Here is a 20,536-nt window from a genome sequence, read left to right on the forward strand (position 1 = left end):
TCCGAGGAGATGCTTCTGTTGATCGGGATCTCCCCCGGTAGGGCGGCCACCCAGGCGCGGCCGCGCGCTGAGCCACTGGCGCGGCGGGCAGGGTGCTGGGGTTTCTGCCGTGGCTCCTGCAAAGCCTCCCGCCTTCTCCGCCTTCTCCTTCTCGGCGGGGGGCTGCGGACCCGGGATGGCCGGAAACGAGCCGCGCGCACTCGGGGCCCTTCACGCCCACTTAGTTTATAGGTTTTGCCGTCTCTGCCCGACAAAAGGGCCGCTTTCCCGCAGCGCGCCTCCTTTTCTTCCTCCTTCTGGGGCTCCCAGTTTTCTGACTTCATGCTTGACTCCCTGTAAGTGTTGGGCCCTCTTGATCAGCCCGTCTGGAATGGGGCTGGAGGGGTGAGGAAGGTCAGACACGAGTCTCGGGGTTCGCCTTCTAAAGAGGGAAAGTGGGGGGTGTGCGATGGCCCGTGTGCAGGGCCCGGTCTGTGTTGCAGTTGTAGGGACTGAGCGGTATTTTCGGCTTCCTACTCAGAGCGATGCTACCGTTGGATGGATGCGCGGGGTCCTGGTTTTTGTTAATGTCATGGGTTGCTTTCCATAGTTTACTTAGCAGCTGGTGTTAGTCTATTGCAGGTATATAATGTGATGAATAATAAACACTTAGGGATTCCTGAATAAGGTGTATTCCTTGCCTTTCTTAATAGAAACTTTAACGATTAGTCTCTTTGTAATGTAACTCCTAAAAAGTGCTACAAGCATTTTTGAATACCTAACAGATAGCATGATTTGTGAATTGTCTTTGAATTTGTCAGCTACCTGCATGAACACGTGGAGGGCATGCCTTGTAGGCAGTTTTTTGTGTGTGTGTTGGGTTTTTGTTTTTTTACAGCTTTATTGATATAACTCAAGAGACTGTTCATCAGGAAAGGTAGATAAATATAAATGCTTCTAATTAATATTGAGTTTTATGCATCTTTTTCTTGCAGAAAAAGAACAGCAAGAAGCGATTGAACATATTGATGAAGTACAAAATGAAATAGACAGGTAAGGTTTTTCTTAATTTCTAGATGTTTTCTGAAACACATCTTATGGTGATATTTGAAACTGTGGTCAAATCTCTATCCACTGGCTAAGTGGAGATGGTTATGATAGCGGAAACATGAAGTCAGTGTTCTTTTTCTGTGAAATATTGTAGTCACCAAAAAGCTTTCGATGAAAGTACATTGACTTTGTAAAGATTGCATCTCCTTTCAAAGGCTGCGAGTTGTCTGAATTGCAGTGCATGGACTTCTGACAGTTTAGCTTTCTGGCATCAGTGTTGTTCTGACTTGATTAGCAGTCTTTCCCCCCTTGATCTGCCTGAGGGACACCGAATTGAAGTTAGCCTGGTAGTAATTGAAGTAAATGTAGAGCGTTACCAAAATGCTCAGTTTGGGCACCTAGTTAAAGAACTGCCCATTATTGAGTGCCTAACCCAGATCAAATTGCCAACTTAGTTTTGACTTGAATTTAATATGGGTACAAAAATCTAGATGATTCGGTTTATTATAAATGTGTACTTTGCCCTTTTCTAAAGCTAACAAGAGTATATATTCTGTAGTCTCAGCAATTTTTGTATTTGTCAAGTACCATCATTGTCAACATGTCTTTTCATTTGCTTCAGACTTAATGAACAAGCCAGTGAGGAGATTTTGAAAGTAGAACAGAAATATAACAAACTCCGCCAACCATTTTTTCAGAAGAGGTCAGAATTGATCGCCAAAATCCCAAATTTTTGGGTAACAACATTTGTCAACCATCCACAAGGTATGTTATCAGCAGCATTACTAAAGTAGGATGTCCACTTGTAAAGGAGTAGAGGAACCTTGGTTGAGGACTTGGTCCAACATGTTGGTTACACATAGAGGTTGAAACACTGAGAGGGGAGGCTTATAATTAATGTTTTCTGTCTATTCAGAAGAGTCTGTATTCTAACTCAGGATTTGTCTTTAATTGATAAAATGATGTTGCTAGCTCTGACACTCTGAGCCATTTGGTTTTCAGTTAATGGATTTATGAGACCAAGATGCTCACTAAATTAGGAAAAATTTTAAAGTGCTTTAACAAGCACTTGTTACTTAGTGCTTGCTGTTTAATATTCATTTGGCTTATAATTTGCTGGTCTAGTGTCTGCACTGCTTGGGGAAGAGGATGAAGAGGCGCTGCATTATTTGACAAGAGTTGAAGTGACAGAATTTGAAGATATTAAATCAGGTTACAGAATAGATTTTGTGAGTATCAGTAACTCTTGTTTGCCACTATGGATATTTTAACTTGATCTTTGGTTAGAAGAGCTGTTTGTATTGATTTCTAATCCTCTATTTCTTGTAGTATTTTGATGAAAATCCTTACTTCGAAAATAAAGTTCTCTCCAAAGAGTTTCATCTGAATGAGAGTGGTGATCCATCTTCAAAGTCCACTGAAATCAAATGGAAATCTGGAAAGGTATTTGAGAAATTGTTTGGCAAAAATATTTTGTATATTTTGGTTTAGTTGAATCATTTAACAATACTTCGTGCTTTGGTAATGTGTTATGCAAATCCTTAAAATACAAGAAAAATTCCAATCTGGCCAGGGTGGTTCAGTTGGTTGAACTTCAGCCTGTGCACCAAAAGGTTGCCGGTTGGCGTCTCGGTCAGGGCATATACCTGAGTTGCAGGTTCAACCCCCCAGCAGGCATGTCTGGGAGGTAACCGATCACTTTCTCCCACGGATAGAGGTTGCTCTCTTCTCTCCTCCTCTTCTCTCTTCTCCTCTTCTCTCTTCTCTTCTCAGCATGTCCTAGGATGAGGATTAAAAAACAAAACAAAAAACTGCAGTGTGTTAAAGTCAAATACAGTAGTCTGGAGCTCTCATAACTTGTGCAGTGCAAACTTTTATAGAAATTGACTAGTTTTTGTTTGTTTCTTAATTTATGATCGAGCTCTTCCAATGGCGTGCCATTTCCCAAAATTCATTTATTCCCACATTTAATTAGTAATTATCTTTTAAATAACACTATGTTGGACTGGTTGTTAAAGTGGAACTAATTTTATGAAAAAGCCAAAATTAAATGATGGTACCTTTTCAGGAAAACCTTGTCATACAAAGTTGACAACAATCTTTCTAGACCTAGAATTCTAGGGCCTTTTCTCTTTATATTTTGTAATTTCTCATAAATAAGAATAATAGTTTGATAATATATTGATGTACATTTTTTGTTCTCCTTTGTGTTAAAATCTTGCTGTTTGAATTATGGGGGACTTAGGTTTTGTAGAGAGCCTACATCAAAAGTTCTTCCATCTTCATTTAGGATTTGACGAAACGTTCAAGTCAAACACAGAATAAAGCCAGCAGGAAGAGACAGCATGAGGAACCAGAAAGCTTCTTTACCTGGTTCACTGACCATTCTGATGCAGGTGCAGATGAGTTGGGAGAAGTCATCAAAGATGACATTTGGCCAAATCCATTACAGTACTACTTGGTGAGTTGAGTGGTCTATTATTCAAGGTTTCACTTGTCTTATTTGTTTGAAAATGAGTTCTTAACATAACCCTTGGTTTTTTAAGGTTCCTGACATGGATGATGAAGAAGGGGAAGGAGAAGAAGATGATGATGATGATGAAGAAGAGGAAGGGTTGGAAGATATTGATGAAGAAGGGGATGAGGATGAAGGTGAAGAAGATGAAGATGATGATGAGGGGGAAGAAGGAGAGGTAAGTCCAGAAAGATAATCTTTGAAGCCATGTTATTTTAGAGGTTATATATATTGTAAAAAGGGACTGACTCAACTAATTATGGGAGGATTTGTAGAAGAGATAAGCTATTTTGTTGTACAAGATTGGGAGGAATTTTGATGAGATTGTATCAGTGATTTTTAACTTGTTCTGCTTTTGTGGTTAGTTTTATGACCACACAATCCTGTCCTTCCCTAACCAGTACTTTAATGAAAGTGGTATGGATAGTGCAGCTGGTCATATTTGGAGAAATCTCCCAAATAACAAATTTACATGTTTTAGATTCACTATAAAATTCTTAACAGTCATACTGTGTTTTGGATTATTTGGTCTGAAAGATGTCTAGTGATTTAGTTAGTGCTGAAAAATTAATTTATCTGGAATAAAATCACTGGGTCATTCAGCTAAGATTTGAGCATAGGTTGTGATATATAGGTCTATAAAATTAGATTCTTCATAGTGTTCTGTGGAGTTCATCATAGTTCCTATGAATGTTGGGAAATGACTGTAGAATTAACCCTAAAGATTAATTGCCTGCTTTTTCTCCTTACAGGAAGATGAAGGAGAAGATGACTAATGAACACTGATGGATTCCAACCTTTTTTAATTTTCTCCAGTCCCTGGGAGCAAGTTGCAGTCTTTTTTCTTTTTCTTTTTTCTCCCCCTCTTGTGCTCAGTCGCCCTGTTTTTGAGGTCTCTTTTCTCTCCTTTACACCATGGTTCTCACCTTATTTGGGGGGGATGTACCTTGAGCAGAATACAGTGGGAAAAGAATCTTTGCCCCTTTCTGTTCCAAATTCATTTTTATCCCTTCCTGTCTCAAGAAAAACTTAATGGAATCAACACCACCGTGCTCTGTGGGAAAAAAGAAAAACCTTCTGCTCCCTTAGCTCTGCTGGGAGCTGGAGGTGGCTAGGCCCCTGTGTAGTAGTGCATAGAATTCTAGCTTTTTTCCTCCTTTCTCTGTATATTGGGCTCAGAGATTACACTGTGTCTCTATGTGAATATGGACAGTTAGCATTTACCAACATGTATCTGTCTACTTTCTCTTGTTTAAAAAAAGAAAAAAAAAATTTTAAAAAAAGGGGGGTTATAGAAGGTCAACAAAGGGTGGGTTTGAGATGTTTGGGTGGGTTAAGTGGGCATTTTGACAACATGGCTTCTCCTTTGGCATGTTTAATTGTGATGTTTAACGGACATCCTTGCAGTCTAAGATGACACTTTTAAAATAAAATTCTCTCCTAATGATGACTTGAGCCCTGCCACTCGATGGGAGAATCAGCAGAACCTGTAGGATCTTATTTGGAATTGACATTTCTCTATTGTAATTTTGTTCTGTTTATTTTTAAATTTTCTTTTTGTTTCACTGGAAAGGAAAGATAATGCTCAGTTTTAAACGTTAAAAGTGTACAAGTTGCTTTGTTACAATAAAACTAAATGTGTACACAAAGGATTTGATGCTTTTCTCTCAGAACAGATTTCAAGTTTGACTTGTATAACGTATTGTCAAACTTTGTCAACTCCATATTTTATACGCACTTTGCAGGATGATCTCAGGGCTATGTGGACTGAGTAAAGGGGTTCGAATCCGTGTATTAATGTCTCCATAGCGGGGAAACATCATGAGTACAGTTTGTTACCAGTTTCTGAAAATTTTCAGATCATTTGGAATACCAGATTGCTCAAACTTAGTTCTGAGTATGTTGTACCTTTAGTTTTGTATATCAAATTGGCATTTTAAAAAATGGGTCTATATTTACCTGGATATAATAACAGTGCCTGCCACCACCACCAGACAGACCTGGTGCTCTAATGCCGAGTTACACACGGGGCTATTGCTGGCGTGTCTTCGTTGGCACTATAAAGGTGGCCCAGAAGACAGGCTCGCAGCGTAAGAAGTCCATATTGGTGGTTAAGAAACTCAGGTTAGGCGTACTTTTGTCTCAAGTACCAGCTATTTAGCTTACCGTTCTCCAATGAGACCCGTCTGTGAATCTGGGTGAGCTGATGCCTGCTAGATGCCATTGTGCATAGAACAATATTATGAGAAGCTACCTAATGCCTAAGCTTTTTAATGCTGTAAAGTATAGTAGCTGAAATTAAATGCCAGTTAATTTTTTCAGAGATGAATTAATGGACAGCCTGGTCAAATTCAGAGCTATTTGATGTATAAAACATTTTATAAGTGGAACTATTCCATCAATAGGCAAAGTGTAATAAAACCTATCTAGATGGATAGTATGTAATTTCTGCACAGGTCTCTGTTTAGTGAATACATCACTGTATACTGGTCAGGAATCTTGCTCCAATAAAGGAACATAAAGAGTTTTTTGACTGGGGTCATTCTCCTTGTGTAGAGAAATGTTTCTTGCATTTGGACTTAGATGATAAGCAAGTTTTTGTCTTATTTGTGTTCACAGTGACAGGAAGTAGGGAAAATGTTAAATAGTTAAGCAGTAAGTAGAGCACAGGCAACAGCTACACAAAAAGGTATGCATAAGACACACAGAAAAAGGACTTAATTGGAATATAGCAAGTACCTGAGGGGTGGGGGAAGTCACTTTAATTAATACACATCAAGGAAGCCTGTGGTTTTTTACAAAGTTAAACCTCACCAAAACTGGTTTTTATGTACTGGTGAGATTGTGGTAAGGCTAGGTTATAGGTCACATGAAGTCACATTTTATAACATTTTGTGAATTAAAAAAAAGTCACTAAAGGTAACTTCTTTCTTTCTATTGAGATTCCCCTATGCCTGCACATCTTGTATAGTGTTAGGCTGTGAGAAAACTGGCAACATTAGGGTCCTGGAAAATGGCTACAGAGTAGTGTGTGTGCTTTGTGCCCAGTTGCAAAGGGAGTTCTTGGGTTGGCCCTTAGGCAAGTATATATTGGAAAGTGCTAGATGGATGGCTCAAAGCTTCTTTGGTACAAGGACATTTCAAAGGAGCAAATAGCTGTTTAGTTTCTCCCCAAATTGATACGCTTAGTTTAGGAGGGGAACTTAATGAATTGGGGCATAGAGGATAGTAGCTTGTAATGTGTCTTTACATTAATTTCAAAACCTTGAGGTTCTATTTTAGAGCATCCCTCCAGTTGAGGTTAACCTTGGTTTCTCCAATGATGCCCTGGTTTCTAAAAGATGATTCCCTGACCTACGTAAACAGGCCCTCACTATTTCACCCAACTCTGGCTCTAAAATGGAGAGTTTAATTGGTCCACAGAGTACTTGGATGTCCTGTTGAGCTGACAAATTTGCTTTACTTGGGTTAGCTGTTTGGCTATAAAAGGTATGACCTTTTGGGTATTTAGAGGATTCCTGGACAGTTGTGTTTCTGAATTAATCTGGCAATCTATCATTCTGCTTTATGGCACAATGGCTGCTGGGGTCCAACCCCAGCGGGTCCAGGAGTCCCCAAAGGTGTGGACGGAGTCGGCGAAGAAGGGATGACACGAAGACAGCCTTCAGTTGATCAGCAGCCTAGTCAGGACCTCTAGCCAGGATCTCCAGCCAAAGTTCTGGTTAGGAACTCCAGCCAAGCTCTGGTTAGGATCTGATCAGGATCTGATGAGGATCTGATGTTTATTGTCTTGTTACATCCGCATTTATACCAGCCGATTTTAATCCTGTCAATTTCTATTACAAAGGTTAGGGCGTTTCTTATCTCCATTCCAGAGAGTAAAGATTATGTAGCTTAACTACCCACCTGGCACTTAATTAAGGGGTTGTATCCCCTCCCTAACCTTAGGGAAAAAATCCCCACCTGGGGAAACAACCTTTCTCGGAGAGGTGACCTTGGTTAAAACACATGGCGCTAAAGGGAGCAAACATATTAAGAACAGTATGCTACATACGCCAGGTCCCTTGAAACATGCTGTGCAGATGTTTCTTTCCTGCAGCGACCGTGTCAAGCAGCAAGGATGGACCGGCTTCCGGCAAATGGCTTCATGGTTTCTCTTGGTCCCAGAAACATGTTTTTTCTGCCTTTTTTTGTTACATTATTCTATGATTATTTTTTGGCTATTTACAAGAATGGAATTCTGTTGTAAAGGGTAAAGGAGACTCAGGATTTCCTGAAGATTGAGTCAAGATCTTCAGGAGTAGTCTACAATTGTTTAAAGAGGACATCTTGCCTAGCCAGTGTTGCTCCTCGACCAATGAACCAGGAGGTCATGTTTACATTCCCAGTTTTGGGCTCCGTCCCTGGTGGTGGGTGTGCAGGAGGCAATCAATCTATGATCCTTTCATCATTGGTATTTCTCCCTCTTCCTCTCTGAAGTTGATAAAAATATATTTTTTAAAAAAGAAGCACATCCTTTAAAAACAAAGAGGACATCTTATTTTGAAAAGTCTATCCTCCACCCTAGCAGTGACCATTTCCTTTTGAATATCTGGCTGTGCTTACTGGCTTACAAATTTACTTTTTAACAGGTCTGAAGGAAAAGACAAGTTTTGTGATTAGAATAAGAACAGAGAGGACTTTTCAAAGGAGGGTGTGTGCTGGCTTGATCAGTTGGTGACATTGTGTACTCAGATACTACCCGAGGGAGGCAGATCTAAATGTAGATGGATGGATGTTTCTCATACTGAAAGAGTATAGAAAGGGAAAAATGTTTCCTACGTACCCTGCTAGGAATTTAGGTTCCTTTCAGGTTGATAGTTATGTAGTTAACAATATGATGGATGTTGAATGTAAACTTCAATTTTGCTAAGAATGAAAATTTCGTGAATTCCCATCACTGTCACACAGACAGTACAGCTAGCTGTCCGCTCAGACTCCCATCAGGTTTCCCTGTAGGTTTGCCCAGCCTGGGGTTCACTGAAAAGGATGGAGTCTACTTTCCCTTGGTGACAAGCAGTGGAACGGTTCAAAGAAAATTTGGAAAATAAATGCCAGTTCTTTGACATAGTTCAGCTTTCTGGCTGCAAAAGTGAATGAGTGGTCCTCAGGCTGGGAGCTAGACCATAGTTTTGCTAGTTCAATTCATGGTTTTCCCACTAGCGTACAACCTGCAGTCAGAAGCTGATAGTCCTGACTTCCAAATTACGGTTAATTACATTAACCTGCGGGCAGCTTGATACCAGAGCCTCTTATGTGTTAGCGTCTCCCTCAGTATCAGTAAGTGTCCCGACTTGCCTCTGATTGCGAAAAGCAGGCTTGTCCCCCACTGAACCAAGTTGCCTTTGCCGTTGGTGATGCTTCTCGGTTGATGTCCCATTGCAGGGCAATACCCCAGGGTTGTCCCTGGCTTGCCAATTGCACTATTTCAATATTTGACACTTCTGGGATGTGGCTCCTTTGGCACAAGGTGCAGGTGAGGACAGGATCCCAGGAAGTGGCTAGACAGCTACAGGTACGCTAGGCAATACGGCACCTGGATTCCCTCCTCAGGCCAGCCATCGCCAGGGCATCCAGTGCGGCCCGGTTAGCTACCTTCCGAGACAGCGGCAGTACACGGGGTGTCCGTGTGTCTCTGTAGACGGGCCTCTCGGGACAAAGGTGGGCAATGGCTCCGCCGAACCAGAGCTCCAGGTGGACCAAGTGGAGGCACGAGACGTTCGATGCTTTCCCCTGAGATTGGCTTCGGCATCTCTTGGGTGAGGCGCCACTCTGTTCAGTCTTATTAAGACGTGGGGGCGACACGTTTGGGATTAGCCCTTCCGACACCGACGACCTCGGAGAGGAAGCCGTTGAGGGGCGGAGCCTGGTCGCGGTGGGGTTCTCCGGAGGAGGAGGCTGACCCGCCCGCAGTGACCGGCCACACCGGCAGCGCCCGCGGTCAGCAGGCGGCGCTGACTGCGCTCGGACCCGCCCCTCCGAGCACGCGGCGCAGCGACCCGAGGACTCCAGCCGGGCGATGCCCCTTCCTGCCCTCCTGTCCCGGGACGGGGGTCAGCGTCCCCGAGAAGGAACTGCGGCCTCAGAAGAGAAATCCCACGGGACCTCGGAGCCGGGGGAGGTGCCGTGGCCTCGGGTTTGCGAGTGGAGCCCCGAGAGCCGACCTGGCGCGGCCGAGCGGCGGCGCTGAGTCCAGGTCCCGGAGGCCCGCGGACCTCGGGAGGGGGCGCCCGCTCCCGCCGCTCCGGCGCCGCTTCCCGGGAAGTTTCAAGTTTTGAAAGTCTCGGCGGAGGGGCCGGGGCTTCCGGAGCCCGACCGGTGAGAAGAGGCCGCGCGGCCAGAGCGCGCCATGGAGGAGGCGGCGCTGCGGCAGGTGAACGGCTCCGGGAGAGGCCGGGGTGCGGGCGCCGGCCGAGGGGGGCGGGGGGAGCCTCCGGCGGTGTCCCCAGCTCCGCCCCGCGTCCCTTTGCTGCCCCTGCCGCGGGCCCTCCCGCCCCGTCCCCTTCGCAGGGCATAACTGCGCACGGGAGTAAGGCGTTCGTGCCCCCTGGGAGCGTCCCCAAATCACCCCCATGGACTCGGAACCCCCCGCCAGGCCAGCCTAGGAGCACGTCTGAACCCTCGGTCAGAGCCACGAGGGTGGGCCCCAGTGTCCTAAATCGGTTCTTCAGGAAAGTAAAGGGAGGTCTGTGCGGGCTCCCCGGGGAGCGGCCCTGGGGGGGCAGAATTCGTGCGCTCTGGGCGAGGGGCCCGGGAGGGGCTAGTCCCGGCGCACTTGGGGTGGGGGGACCCTCCCAGAGCACAAGAGGAGTCCAGCCCTAAGGGGGAGGGGCCGGGTTCCTGCCACAGCCACAGCCATAGCGGCACTAGGTGCAGTGGGCACAGGAGCCAAGGCTGCGTGCATATCTGCTCTTGGGGAGGGTGAGGTGATGTTCCCGTGAAGAGCCGACGGGGAGGTGTGTGTGCACAGGGCAGGCGTCCAGCCCCGAGCAGACAGGAGTCTGGGCCACGCTCAAGAGCGGGGTGGCCTCCACCCCGATGCTGTGGCAACCTCAGGGCTGCGTCTCCCCCGCCCCCCCACAACCTCCTTCCTGCGGAGCTCCCTCCGCCTGTTCCAGCAGCGACTTGTACACATTTTCCTATTTCCTGTGAACCTCCGCCCAGCAGTGGAGCTGGGTGACTCAGGACCCCGGTGGCCGGGCCCCCAGCTCCATGGGAGCTTTGTTTGCTCCAGCCCTTGGCTCTGGCCTGCGCCTCCAGTCTAGAGCCTAGAGCCGGCAAAGGATTTCCTGAGCCCCACCCCTGCCCTCGGCCGGCCTGGCCTGCCCGGCCCCAGGCCTGGGCTGGGGGTGGGGTCCCTGAGGCTGGGGTGGCTACCCTTCCACTGGGCTCCGGAGATGGCGAGCGGAGAGGTAAGGCGGAGGCCCTGCAGGAGCCCCTGGGAGGGGTCATGGGTGACCCTGGGCTGAGGTCGGCTTTGGCACGGCTGGTTTGAAATGGGCTCTGGGAAGGTTTGCCTCTGCCTCGCTCCGGCCTGGGGTGAAGTTGTGAGAAAGCCTTTTGCTTTCTCCCGGGAGCTCGGCCCAGGAGAGGGTCCCCGGAGGCCTCCCTAGCCCTTCTGTGTGCCTCTGCTTTGCCACCTGAGGCCTCAAGGGAACAGTCCCGGCCCCACTCAGGCCTCCAGCTGCCCTCTAACCTTGAGTAAATCCCTCGCCTCTTTTCTGGCCCAGATCTTAGCCTGAACCCCAGCTTTAGAGCAGCAGCCTGGGAAGCGAGGCTGGCAGAGAGGGGCCGGGGCCTAGGGGTGGTGGTGTCCCCTCTGTGGTGTGACCATGGCAGGTTACTCGCCCTCTCTCTGTGCCTCCGTTTTCTCACCGACACAACGGGGACACAACTGCACCCACCTCACGGGGTTGTTGTCAGGACTGACAAATTAATGTACACCAAGCCCTCACAGACCCTGGCCCCCGAAGCACCCCGCACAGGGGAACAGTTTTCCCCTCACCCTCCTCACAAGTACAGAGGACAGGAGCGTGGGCTGGACAAATAGCCGTGGGGTTTCCACCCGGCTCAGGGCTACTCCTCTGCAGTCAGAGATGCTGCCCACACCCTGTGTGTGGGTCCCGGGTGCCATCCGTGCCTCCCTCCCCCGCTGTGCGTGCTGAGCTGAGGCCGGCGGCGGCGGGCACTGAGTGGCCTGCTCCTCTGCCATCCCACAGCCTGGGCCGGACCAGCGGCCCCCAGAGGACGAGAAAGAGGCGATCCGCCGGGCCATCCAGAAGGAGCTAAAAATCAAGGAGGGTGTGGAGAACCTGCGGCGGGCGGCCACCGACCGCCGCCACCTGGGCCACGTGCAGCAGCTCCTCCGGACCTCCAACCGCCGCCTGGAGCAGCTGCATGGGGAGCTCCAGGAGCTGCACACCCGCATCCTGCTGCCCGGCCCCCCAGCTGGTGAGTGAAGAGGCTGAGCAGCCCCCTGGGGACAGGAGGTCCCAGCTCACTAACCCAGCTCCTCGGCCCTGCCCAGGAGGGGAGGAGGAGAGAGCTAGGCTGTAGGTGAGGGGTTTATGGGCCCTCCATGTTGTGCACACAGAACCTGTGGCCCCGGGACCCCGGCCTCCGCCAGAGCAGCCAAGGGCCCGGCACCTGGAGGCTCTACAGAGGCAGCTGCAGGTGGAGCTGAAGGTGAAGCAGGGGGCGGAGAACATGACCCACACATATGCCCGCGGCACACCCAAGGTGAGGCCCCTGGGCTCTGATGGGGAGAGATTTGGCTCTTGGATTATGAGGGTCGGTGCTGTTCCCGCCTCTATTCTGAAAGGGAAATGCTACCCAGCCATTGATGCAATAAGGGAGACACAGTCCTAACCCTTAGTCTGGTGGAGAAGGCATCGTCCCGAATCCCAGCTTGGTGGGGAAGGCATGGCTCCCACCCCTAGTCTAACAGAGAAGGCAAACACGGAAGTTCCCAGTCTAATAGGGAAGACCCAGCCCCAGTGCCAGCCCCCAGCCTGATGGGGGAGCTCAGGCCTGACATGCCGGAGGAGGCTTGACCTCAGCCCTTATCTGGTCTGATGGGGGAGGCTCTGCCCCGGACCGCATCTAACAAGGGAGGCTCGGTTCTTTATCTGGCCTACTGTGGGAGGCTTGGCTTCGGTCCTGGTGAACGGGGGAGGCTTAGCTCCAGTCCCTGGTCTGACCAGGGTGGCTCTGGGCTAACGCATGTCACGACCCCACAGGGGAGGAAGCTCCTGGCAGCTGCTCAGCAGATGCTGCGGGACAGCCAGCTGAAGGTGGCCCTGCTGCGGATGAAGATCAGCAGCCTGGAGGCCAGCGGGTCCCCGGAGCCAGGTGAGGCCTCGCACCTCTCGAAGCGAAGCGGGGATGGGCAGGGCAGAGCAGGGCGTGGGCCTGAGGGCTGACCCCCTCCTCCCAGGTCCTGAACTGCTGGCGGAGGAGCTGAGGCACCGGCTGCGCATTGAGGCTGCCGTGGCCGACGGGGCCAAGAACGTGGTGAAGCTGCTGGGTAGCCGGCGAATGCAAGACCGCAAGGCGCTGGCCGAGGTCAGGCCGCCGTCCCCTCCTGTTGCCACTCCTCTCTGAGGGTCTCCTTGTTCCCATCCCCCCTCTGCAGCGACGGGAGGCACCATGGACTGGCCATGTGGGGTGGCAGTGAGGAACCAGGAGGCTCATTCTGTCTAGACCTCAGAGGGGGGGTGTCTACAGGTGGCCCGAGCGAGTGCCCCCACACCCCTTACCCCATTGGCCTGTGTCCCCTCTGCAGGCTCAGGCCCAGCTCCAGGAGTCCTCCCAGAAACTGGACCTCCTGCGGCTGGCCTTGGAGCAGCTGCTGGAAGGACTGCCTCCTGCCCACCCTCTGCGTGGCAGAGTGGCCCGGGAGCTGCGGACTGCTGTGTCTGGGAACCCTCAGCCTTCGGGGATGCTTGTAAAGCCCATCGCCATGACAGGTAGCAGGAGCCCCTCCCACGGCAGAGCTCTCGTTCCCTTCCAGAAAGGGCTGAGATACAGTGGGGAAGAACTCTGGAGAAGGGTTCCAATCCCGGCTCCACCACCCCCTAGCTCTGAGCCCTTGGACAACTGACATCCTTTCTCCCAACCTCAGTTTATCCATCTGTAAAATGGGGACGATAACAGCACCTCCTTCATGGGGTTGCTGTGAAAATGCAGTGCTAAGCACTCTTTGGGCACAGTTAGCACTCTGTCAGTGAAGCTATTATTTAAATGAGTAACCATAGTAACGTTGAAAGCGCCAGTGTTAGGGAGCTCTCAGCCCCGGAGGCCTTGGTACCCAGTCCTGGGCAGCTTGGGCTATTACAGAGTTCGTTCTTATCCCAAGTTGGATCTGTCTCCTGAGAGTGGCAGCTGAATTGCAATCAGTAAGTAATCTCAGATGCAGACTTTGGAAGCCCTGAGCTTCCCACCTGGGAGACAGCACCAACTAGAGAGCCTTCCTGCTCAGAGCTGGTTCGAGGGTACACAGGCCACATCCCATTGTGAGCAGAGCTGAGAGGGGGAGGTGCAGCGGCCGGATGGGCCCCCTCACCCGGCCTCAGAGAATCAAGAATGATCCCTGGAGGAGATGGTGGTGTCTGAGCTCGGCCGTACCGGGCTTATGAGATTTGGCCAAATGGATGAGCTGGGGAAGGCAGGGGAAATGACTTGTTAAAAGGCCTAGAAGTGGGCTATCGGGGCCACTCTAAACCTGTCTCCTGGCTAAACACCTTAGTTCCTCCCCAGGCCACTGCCCTCGTCTAAGGTCCTTTGGGGTGTAACCCCCAGGCCTGGACTCCTTAAATGGTGCTCTTTGGCCCAGTTTATTTCCTCAAAAACTACTCGAGCCCTACTGCTTCCTCTTCGAGGGACAAAAGTCCAGTGACCCTAAAAACGAATCCACTTGGTTGGCAAAACACTCTTTGTACCCCTCGTGGGAGGTGGGACAGAGCTGAGACTCCTTCCCTCTGTACAGATGGGGAAACTGAGGCCCAGGGAGGAGGGGGGATAGGACAGGCAGCCCGGCTTCCTGCTCCCCAAGCTCTGGTCTCTGCCACGCCGCTCCCAGGCCCTGAGCCCTGGGTAGCATGTCATCATGCACCGTGGCTCCATGTGGCTTGGCTGAGGTCTGAGGGTCACTCCTCCGCCTGTGGGTCCCTGCTGCCCCCAACACATGGACGGTGCTCAGGAGGGAGGGCCAGCTGGTCTGCCTGGAGGGTGGCAGATGGCTGCCAAGGCCTAATGTGGGCAGGCTCTGGGTTCAGCCATCTCTACAAGAAGGTAGTGTTCCTGGGGTCCAGGTGTCCACTGGGGGTGGCAGTGGGAGGTTGGCACCTGACCATGCTTTCCTTCCCCCCTACCTTCCCCCACCCCCCGCTCCCCACAGGGACACTGCAGGTCCACCTCCTGGGCTGTGAGCAGCTGCTGACAGCTGTGCCCGGCCGGTCCCCGGTGACCGCGCTGGCCAGGAGCCCCTCCCAGGGCTGGCTTCGGGGCAGAGCCAGGCAGCAGCGTGGCACAGGAGAGCTGGCCAGTGAGTAAGGGGCTGCAGGGAGCTCTGGGGGGCAGCAACCCCCACTCCTGGCCTTCCCTGAGCCCTGGTTCTGGCCCTGCAGGTGAGGTGCTGGCCGTGCTAAAGGTGGACAATCGCATCGTGGGCCAGACGGGCTGGGGGCCGGTAGCCCAGCAGTCCTGGGACCAGACCTTTGTCATCCCCCTGGAGCGGGTGAGGCCGGCTTTTGTGAGGCCAGGGGTGACTTTGGGCCACCGGGTGGAAGGCCAGCCCCATCTTCAACCGGCCTTTCCGATACAGGCCCGAGAGCTGGAGATCGGGGTGCACTGGCGGGACTGGCGACAGCTGTGCGGCGTGGCCTTCCTGCGGCTGGAGGACTTCCTGGACAATGCGTGTCACCAGCTCACCCTCAGCCTGGTGCCCCAGGGGCTGCTCTTTGCCCAGGTGCCCACTGACCCCTGCCTTCTGATCACATGGGTTCCTGGCTCCCTCGGAGGAATGGACATTGAGGCCCAGAGGGAGGAGGTCTCCAAGAATAGGTTCCCAGGCCGTCTCCGAGGCCCACACGGAGTCCAGAGGCCTGTGTCCTTGTCCTGACTGCCCTGCTTCATGGGTGACTCTAGACAAGTGCCTCTCTTCTCTGGGCCTCAGTTTCCCCACTGGTACCAATGAGGATGTTGATTCCGTCTCTCTGAGCCCTTCTGGCTCTTGCATCGTTGTCACTGAGGGCTCAGGCTGGGATCCTGGAGGCTGGGGAGGTGCCCATGGCAGGTGGGGTGGGAGGGGACTGGTCTTCAGGTAACCTTCTGTGACCCCACAGGTAACCTTCTGTGACCCTGTCATTGAGAGGAGGCCCCGGCTGCAGAGGCAGAAACGCATTTTCTCTAAGCGCAGGGGTACGGACAGGAGAGGGCTGTGTACGTGGGGAAGAGGGCAGGGGGGTCAGGGGGCCCCGGGACTGAACCTCCCTTTGGCCGCAGGTCAGGACTTCCTGAGGGCTTCCCAGATGAACCTCAGCATGGCGGCCTGGGGGCGCTTGGTCATGAACCTGCTGCCCCCCTGCAGCTCCCCAAGCACGATCAGCCCGCCCAAAGGGTGCCCCCGGACCCCTGCCACTCCTCGGGGGGCCACCAGCCCTGCCTCGCCCAGGTGAGAAGCCACCTCACCCCCCAGACTCCCAGCTTCTCTGCAGCGCCCGCCTCTCCAGGTGCTGTCAGTGTCTGTCTTTCTGTCCATTTCCCTCTCTCTCTCTCTCTCTCTCTCTCTCTCTCTCTCTCTCTCTCCATGGCTGTGTGTCCATCCCCCAGCTGTTCTGTCTGCCTGTGCCCCACCATGTGTCTGCTCCCTCCCCACAGTAGTTTCCCACCCAAGAAGACCCCCTTGGGAGAAGAGATGAGGCCGCCACCCAAGCCCCCGCGCCTTTACCTGCCCCGGGAGCCAGCCCTCGAAGAGACGCCGGTGAGGGGGGCTGGTAGCCCTGGGGGTGCTGGGCTGGGGGTGGCGGAGCTGCAGGGAGGGAGGAAGGAAGCCCTGCTCTGCCCTGAGCCCCTCTGCCCTCCCTCACAGCGCACCAAACGCCCCCACATGGAGCCCAGGACTCGACTGGGGTCATCTCCACCCGCCTCCGCGACCAGGTACCCCGTCAGGTTCACCTTCTTGTTTGAGACATTGTCCACTCACTCGAGTGCCTGTGTGTCCACTCAGTCCTCACCCCGCGGCTCCTGGGCGCATTCACTGGCTCGCTCAGGTTCTCACTCTGAACCAACATTATTGAGCCCAGCTGTATGCCAGACTCCAGGCAACCGCTGTCCTGAGCCCCCGTCCGCCAGCCCCAGAGGTGGGGCCAGGCCAGGATTGGACATGAAGGGCTGGTGGAGGCCCAGCCTTGGCCCAGGGGGCTTCCTGTGCCCGCTCTCTTTCAGGAAACCCCCACGGCTTCAGGACTTCCGCTGCTTGGCTGTGCTGGGTCGGGGACACTTTGGGAAGGTGGGTGCAGTGCAGGGTGGGCAGCCCTCGGCGCATTAGCTCGGAGGACGCTGTGATCGTGAGGTAGTAGTTGGGGGAAGTAAAGGCTCCCGGTACTGCCCACCTGGAGCCCAGCCTTTCTCTGGTCTCCAGGTTCTCCTGGTGCAGTTCAAGGGGACGGGGAAATACTACGCTATCAAAGCGCTGAAGAAGCAGGAGGTGCTGAGCCGGGACGAGATAGAGAGGTGTGTGGTGATGCCACGGGGCACCGGGCCTGCAGCGGGCCCCGGATGGCTGGCCTGGGCTATTGGCACCAGAAGGCAGCCGAACCCTCCTGGGGCTTTGAAGTGGTGACTCTGGGGCCAGCCAGGCCTGGGTTCTTTTTTTAGCACCTGCAGTTAACGATGGGCCCTTGGGCAGGTCCCTCTGCACCTCAGTTTCCTCATCTGTAAAATGGGACAGTGGTGGTTGTGCAGGTTAAATGACCCACGTGAGTTCCTGATACAGAGAAACTGTCACTCCACGTAGCTGCCCGGCACTTTGAGGCACAGTGAGCTTGGGGTGTCCTGTGGGTGCAGGGCACAGCAGTGGAGGTTTCCTTCCCTCTGAAACCCACACCCTCCCCTCAGCCTGTTCTGCGAGAAGCGGATCCTGGAGGCCGTGGGCCGCACGGGGCACCCCTTCCTGCTGTCCCTCCTGGCCTGCTTCCAGACCTCCAGCCACGCCTGCTTCGTGACCGAGTTTGCGCCGGGTGGCGACCTCATGATGCAGATCCACGAGGACGTTTTCCCTGAGCCCCAGGCGCGGTGGGTTTCCGTTCCTCTCGTCTGCCTCTTCCAACAAGCCGGCCCTGGTTCCCTACACTGGGCCTCCCTCACCCTGCTTCCTCCGGGCACCCATCAGCGACGGAGCAGGGCGTCAGGGAGGCCTGGGTTCAAATCCTGGGTATCAGCTCTCACAGAATTTGTGACCTTGAGCCTCCGTTTATGTAGCTAGGAAGCGGGTTGAAAATAACTGTTTCAGAGGCTGGTTGCAGAGATGGGCATAACATTAATGAATTGCCGGTGAATAGTGACTGGCAGCTGAAGTTAGTTCTTGTCCACCAGAGTGCGCCCCTGAAGTCTGGGCTCATACCAGCTCTGCCACTAGCTGTGTGACCCCGGGCACGTCACTGACCTGGGGTCTCAGCCTCATTTGAAAACAGGCCTGCAGGCTGCCGGGAGGAGGCCGGGAGAATGAGATCTGAGACCCCAGGAAGAGGAGGCTGTGAGCTGGCAGCAACCTTGGGCTGCTGTCTGGGGGAGCCCCACCCCCCCAAGAGGCTTGTCCCAGCTTCTTGCCCACATCCAAGGGTCCCCAGGCCATGGCCATCCTGCGCCTCCCTGCCCTCCCTTCCCCCCACAGTCCTGGGCCTAAGCTTCCCCTAAACCCCCTCCAGGTTCTACCTGGCCTGTGTGGTCCTGGGACTGCAGTTCTTGCACGAGAAGAAGATCATTTACAGGTAACTTGTCCCCGGGAGGGAGGCTGGGGGAGTGGCGAGGGCGCGGATGCCGTCTTTCTCCTGGGCGCCGTTCCAGGGCCCCTTTGCTCTGCCCCCCACCCTCCCAGGGACCTTAAGTTGGATAATCTTCTGCTGGACGCCCAGGGTTTCCTGAAAATCGCAGACTTCGGGCTATGTAAGGAAGGTGGGTGTCTCCCGTCCAGGATCCTGTGTCCTCCAGCCTTGGCACCCAGTCCAGGCCAGCAAGTGGCGTCTCCCGGGAAATCTCCCCACCGCACCCTCAGTCCAGGGACCAAGTGCTTCCTCCCCAACCCTACAAGCTCTGAGGAGCCCTAGCTTCCCTTGGCCCAAGGGCGAGCCTGTGCTCCAGAGCTGGGCGAGGGCACTGGGTTCTGCTTCCTTCGTGGCCTTGGCACCTGAGCTTGGCCGAGCCTCGCTGCCTAGGTCCGATGTCGTAAAATCCATTCCCACCTCCGAGAGTGGGGCAGGGCTTGGCAGTTAGGTTTGGGGGGACATAAGGGTTGGTTGTTGGATCTTACCACAGAGGTTACTGCGGACCAGACACACTGAGCCGGCTTTGATGTGGATGTTGATTTGCAGGGATTGGCTTTGGGGACCGGACCAGCACCTTCTGCGGCACCCCGGAGTTCCTGGCCCCCGAGGTGCTGACCCAGGAGGCCTACACGCGGGCCGTGGACTGGTGGGGGCTGGGCGTGCTGCTGTACGAGATGCTGGTGGGTGAGGTGAGTGCCGAGCCTGGGCGGCCAGGGCCTCGAGGTCGGGGTGGGCTGGGAGTGGCCGTGCACCCCGCTGAGCCCCCCTCCCCGCAGTGCCCATTCCCAGGGGACACCGAGGAGGAGGTGTTTGACTGCATCGTCAATGCGGAGGCCCCGTATCCCCGCTTTCTGTCGGTGCAAGGACTCGAGCTCATTCAGAAGGTAACGAGTGCAGGGTGCAGGGCTGGGCGGCACCACCCGTCCTCGGGGCCCTGGGCCCAGCTCCCTCGGGGGCTTGGGGAGGCGGCAGCCTGGGGCCCAGTGCCCTCGGTGAGCACTGCTCTTGCCCAGCTCCTCCAGAAGTGCCCGGAGAAGCGCCTGGGGGCCGGCGAGCAGGACGCCGAGGAGATCAAGACACAGCCTTTCTTCGGGGTGAGTGGCCGGGCGCAGTGGGAGGTGCGGAGGGACCTCGTGGGCTGCCACTGCCGTCACCTCAGGCACCTCTGCCCTTGTCCCCAGACCACCGACTGGCAGGCTCTGCTGGCCCGCGCTGTGCAGCCCCCCTTTGCACCCACCCTCTGCGGGCCCACAGACCTGCGCTACTTCGAGGGCGAGTTCACGGGGTTGCCGCCTGCCCTGACCCCGCCAGACCCCCGCGGCCCCCTCACTGCCCGCCAGCAGGCCGCCTTCCGGGACTTCGACTTCGTGTCAGAGCGATTCCTGGAGCCCTGAGGGCCTTTCCCGTGTCCCTGTCTCCTGCCCCCCCCCCCCCCCCCCGCCCCCCGACTCTTAGAGCCTCCCTTGCCCACCCGTCTGCCCAGCTACCCGCCCTGCCCTGGAGGCCAGGCCTTGCCTGGTATTTATCAGCCCTTCGGACTCGAGGTGGTGGCTCGGCTCAGTCTCTGGGCCTGGTGCTCCCTCCCTCCTCCTCCCCCGCCCCTCCCGTCTCTCAGCCAGACGTGGACAGAAAGGGTGGCATGGTGAGGAGCAATTTGGTTTGGTTTTTAATACTTGACTTGCTTTATGGATTATTAAATATGCGAAACTGTGCACTAGAGGGATTCTGGCTGGGAGGGTGGAAGGTTCCGGATGCCCCGGGCACTGGGGCCCTAGCCCGGCACAGGTCCTCTTCCTCCCCTCCTTCCTTAGGAGGTCAGTCTGCTCTGAGGCTGGGAGGTGTGGGCAGACGTGAGCAGCCCCAGGCCCTCGGGGTCCGCCCTTCGTTTCAGGCACAAGATGGTGGCTCT

The 20,536-nt window shown here is 53.5% G+C and overlaps 2 protein-coding genes across 5 annotated transcripts in view; both read left to right on the forward strand.

Moving 5' to 3' along the window:
* Nucleotides 1-6,071, forward strand: part of SET (SET nuclear proto-oncogene) — an 11,665-nt gene extending 5,594 nt beyond the window's left edge. For both annotated transcript variants that reach the window (XM_006103145.3, XM_006103146.3), the window contains exons 2-8: nt 975-1,032; nt 1,652-1,794; nt 2,155-2,258; nt 2,359-2,472; nt 3,320-3,490; nt 3,576-3,722; nt 4,297-6,071. In XM_006103145.3, the coding sequence (XP_006103207.1) occupies nt 975-1,032; nt 1,652-1,794; nt 2,155-2,258; nt 2,359-2,472; nt 3,320-3,490; nt 3,576-3,722; nt 4,297-4,320 (761 nt within the window). In that variant the 3' untranslated portion in view covers nt 4,321-6,071. The remainder of the gene's footprint in view (nt 1-974; nt 1,033-1,651; nt 1,795-2,154; nt 2,259-2,358; nt 2,473-3,319; nt 3,491-3,575; nt 3,723-4,296) is intronic.
* Nucleotides 6,072-9,446: 3,375 nt separating this feature from the next.
* On the forward strand, nt 9,447-20,067 carry PKN3 (protein kinase N3). 3 transcript variants are annotated; one of them, XM_006103147.3, is made up of 22 exons: nt 9,447-9,956; nt 11,803-12,034; nt 12,177-12,322; nt 12,823-12,934; nt 13,020-13,147; nt 13,368-13,551; nt 14,982-15,128; nt 15,211-15,320; nt 15,408-15,551; nt 15,928-16,003; nt 16,088-16,256; nt 16,463-16,565; nt 16,674-16,741; nt 17,030-17,093; nt 17,226-17,317; nt 17,702-17,878; nt 18,511-18,573; nt 18,681-18,757; nt 19,174-19,316; nt 19,404-19,511; nt 19,641-19,721; nt 19,809-20,067. In XM_006103147.3, the coding sequence occupies exons 1-22, from the start codon at nt 9,933-9,935 to the stop codon at nt 20,019-20,021; spliced, it is 2,661 nt and encodes an 886-aa protein (XP_006103209.1). In that variant the 5' UTR covers nt 9,447-9,932; the 3' UTR covers nt 20,022-20,067. The 3 variants fall into 3 exon arrangements, with proteins under 3 accessions (XP_006103209.1, XP_023600213.1, XP_014301083.1); XM_023744445.1 differs by having other exon boundaries at nt 16,466-16,565; XM_014445597.2 differs by lacking the exon at nt 9,447-9,956 and adding an exon at nt 10,551-10,995.
* The last annotated feature ends 469 nt before the right edge of the window (nt 20,068-20,536 follow it).

Source organism: Myotis lucifugus, unplaced genomic scaffold (genome assembly GCF_000147115.1).
Source record: "Myotis lucifugus unplaced genomic scaffold, Myoluc2.0 scaffold_465, whole genome shotgun sequence".
NCBI classification, from domain to species: Eukaryota; Metazoa; Chordata; class Mammalia; order Chiroptera; family Vespertilionidae; genus Myotis; species Myotis lucifugus.

Bases quoted from the DNA above. Each gene is read 5' to 3' on its own strand.
- PKN3 (XM_006103147.3), top strand. From the start codon at position 9,933: ATGGAGGAGGCGGCGCTGCGGCAG. The intron at 15,129-15,210 runs GTGAGTAAGGGG...CTGGCCCTGCAG, and splicing joins TGGCACAGGAGAGCTGGCCA to GTGAGGTGCTGGCCGTGCTA. The intron at 19,317-19,403 runs GTGAGTGCCGAG...CCCTCCCCGCAG, and splicing joins ACGAGATGCTGGTGGGTGAG to TGCCCATTCCCAGGGGACAC.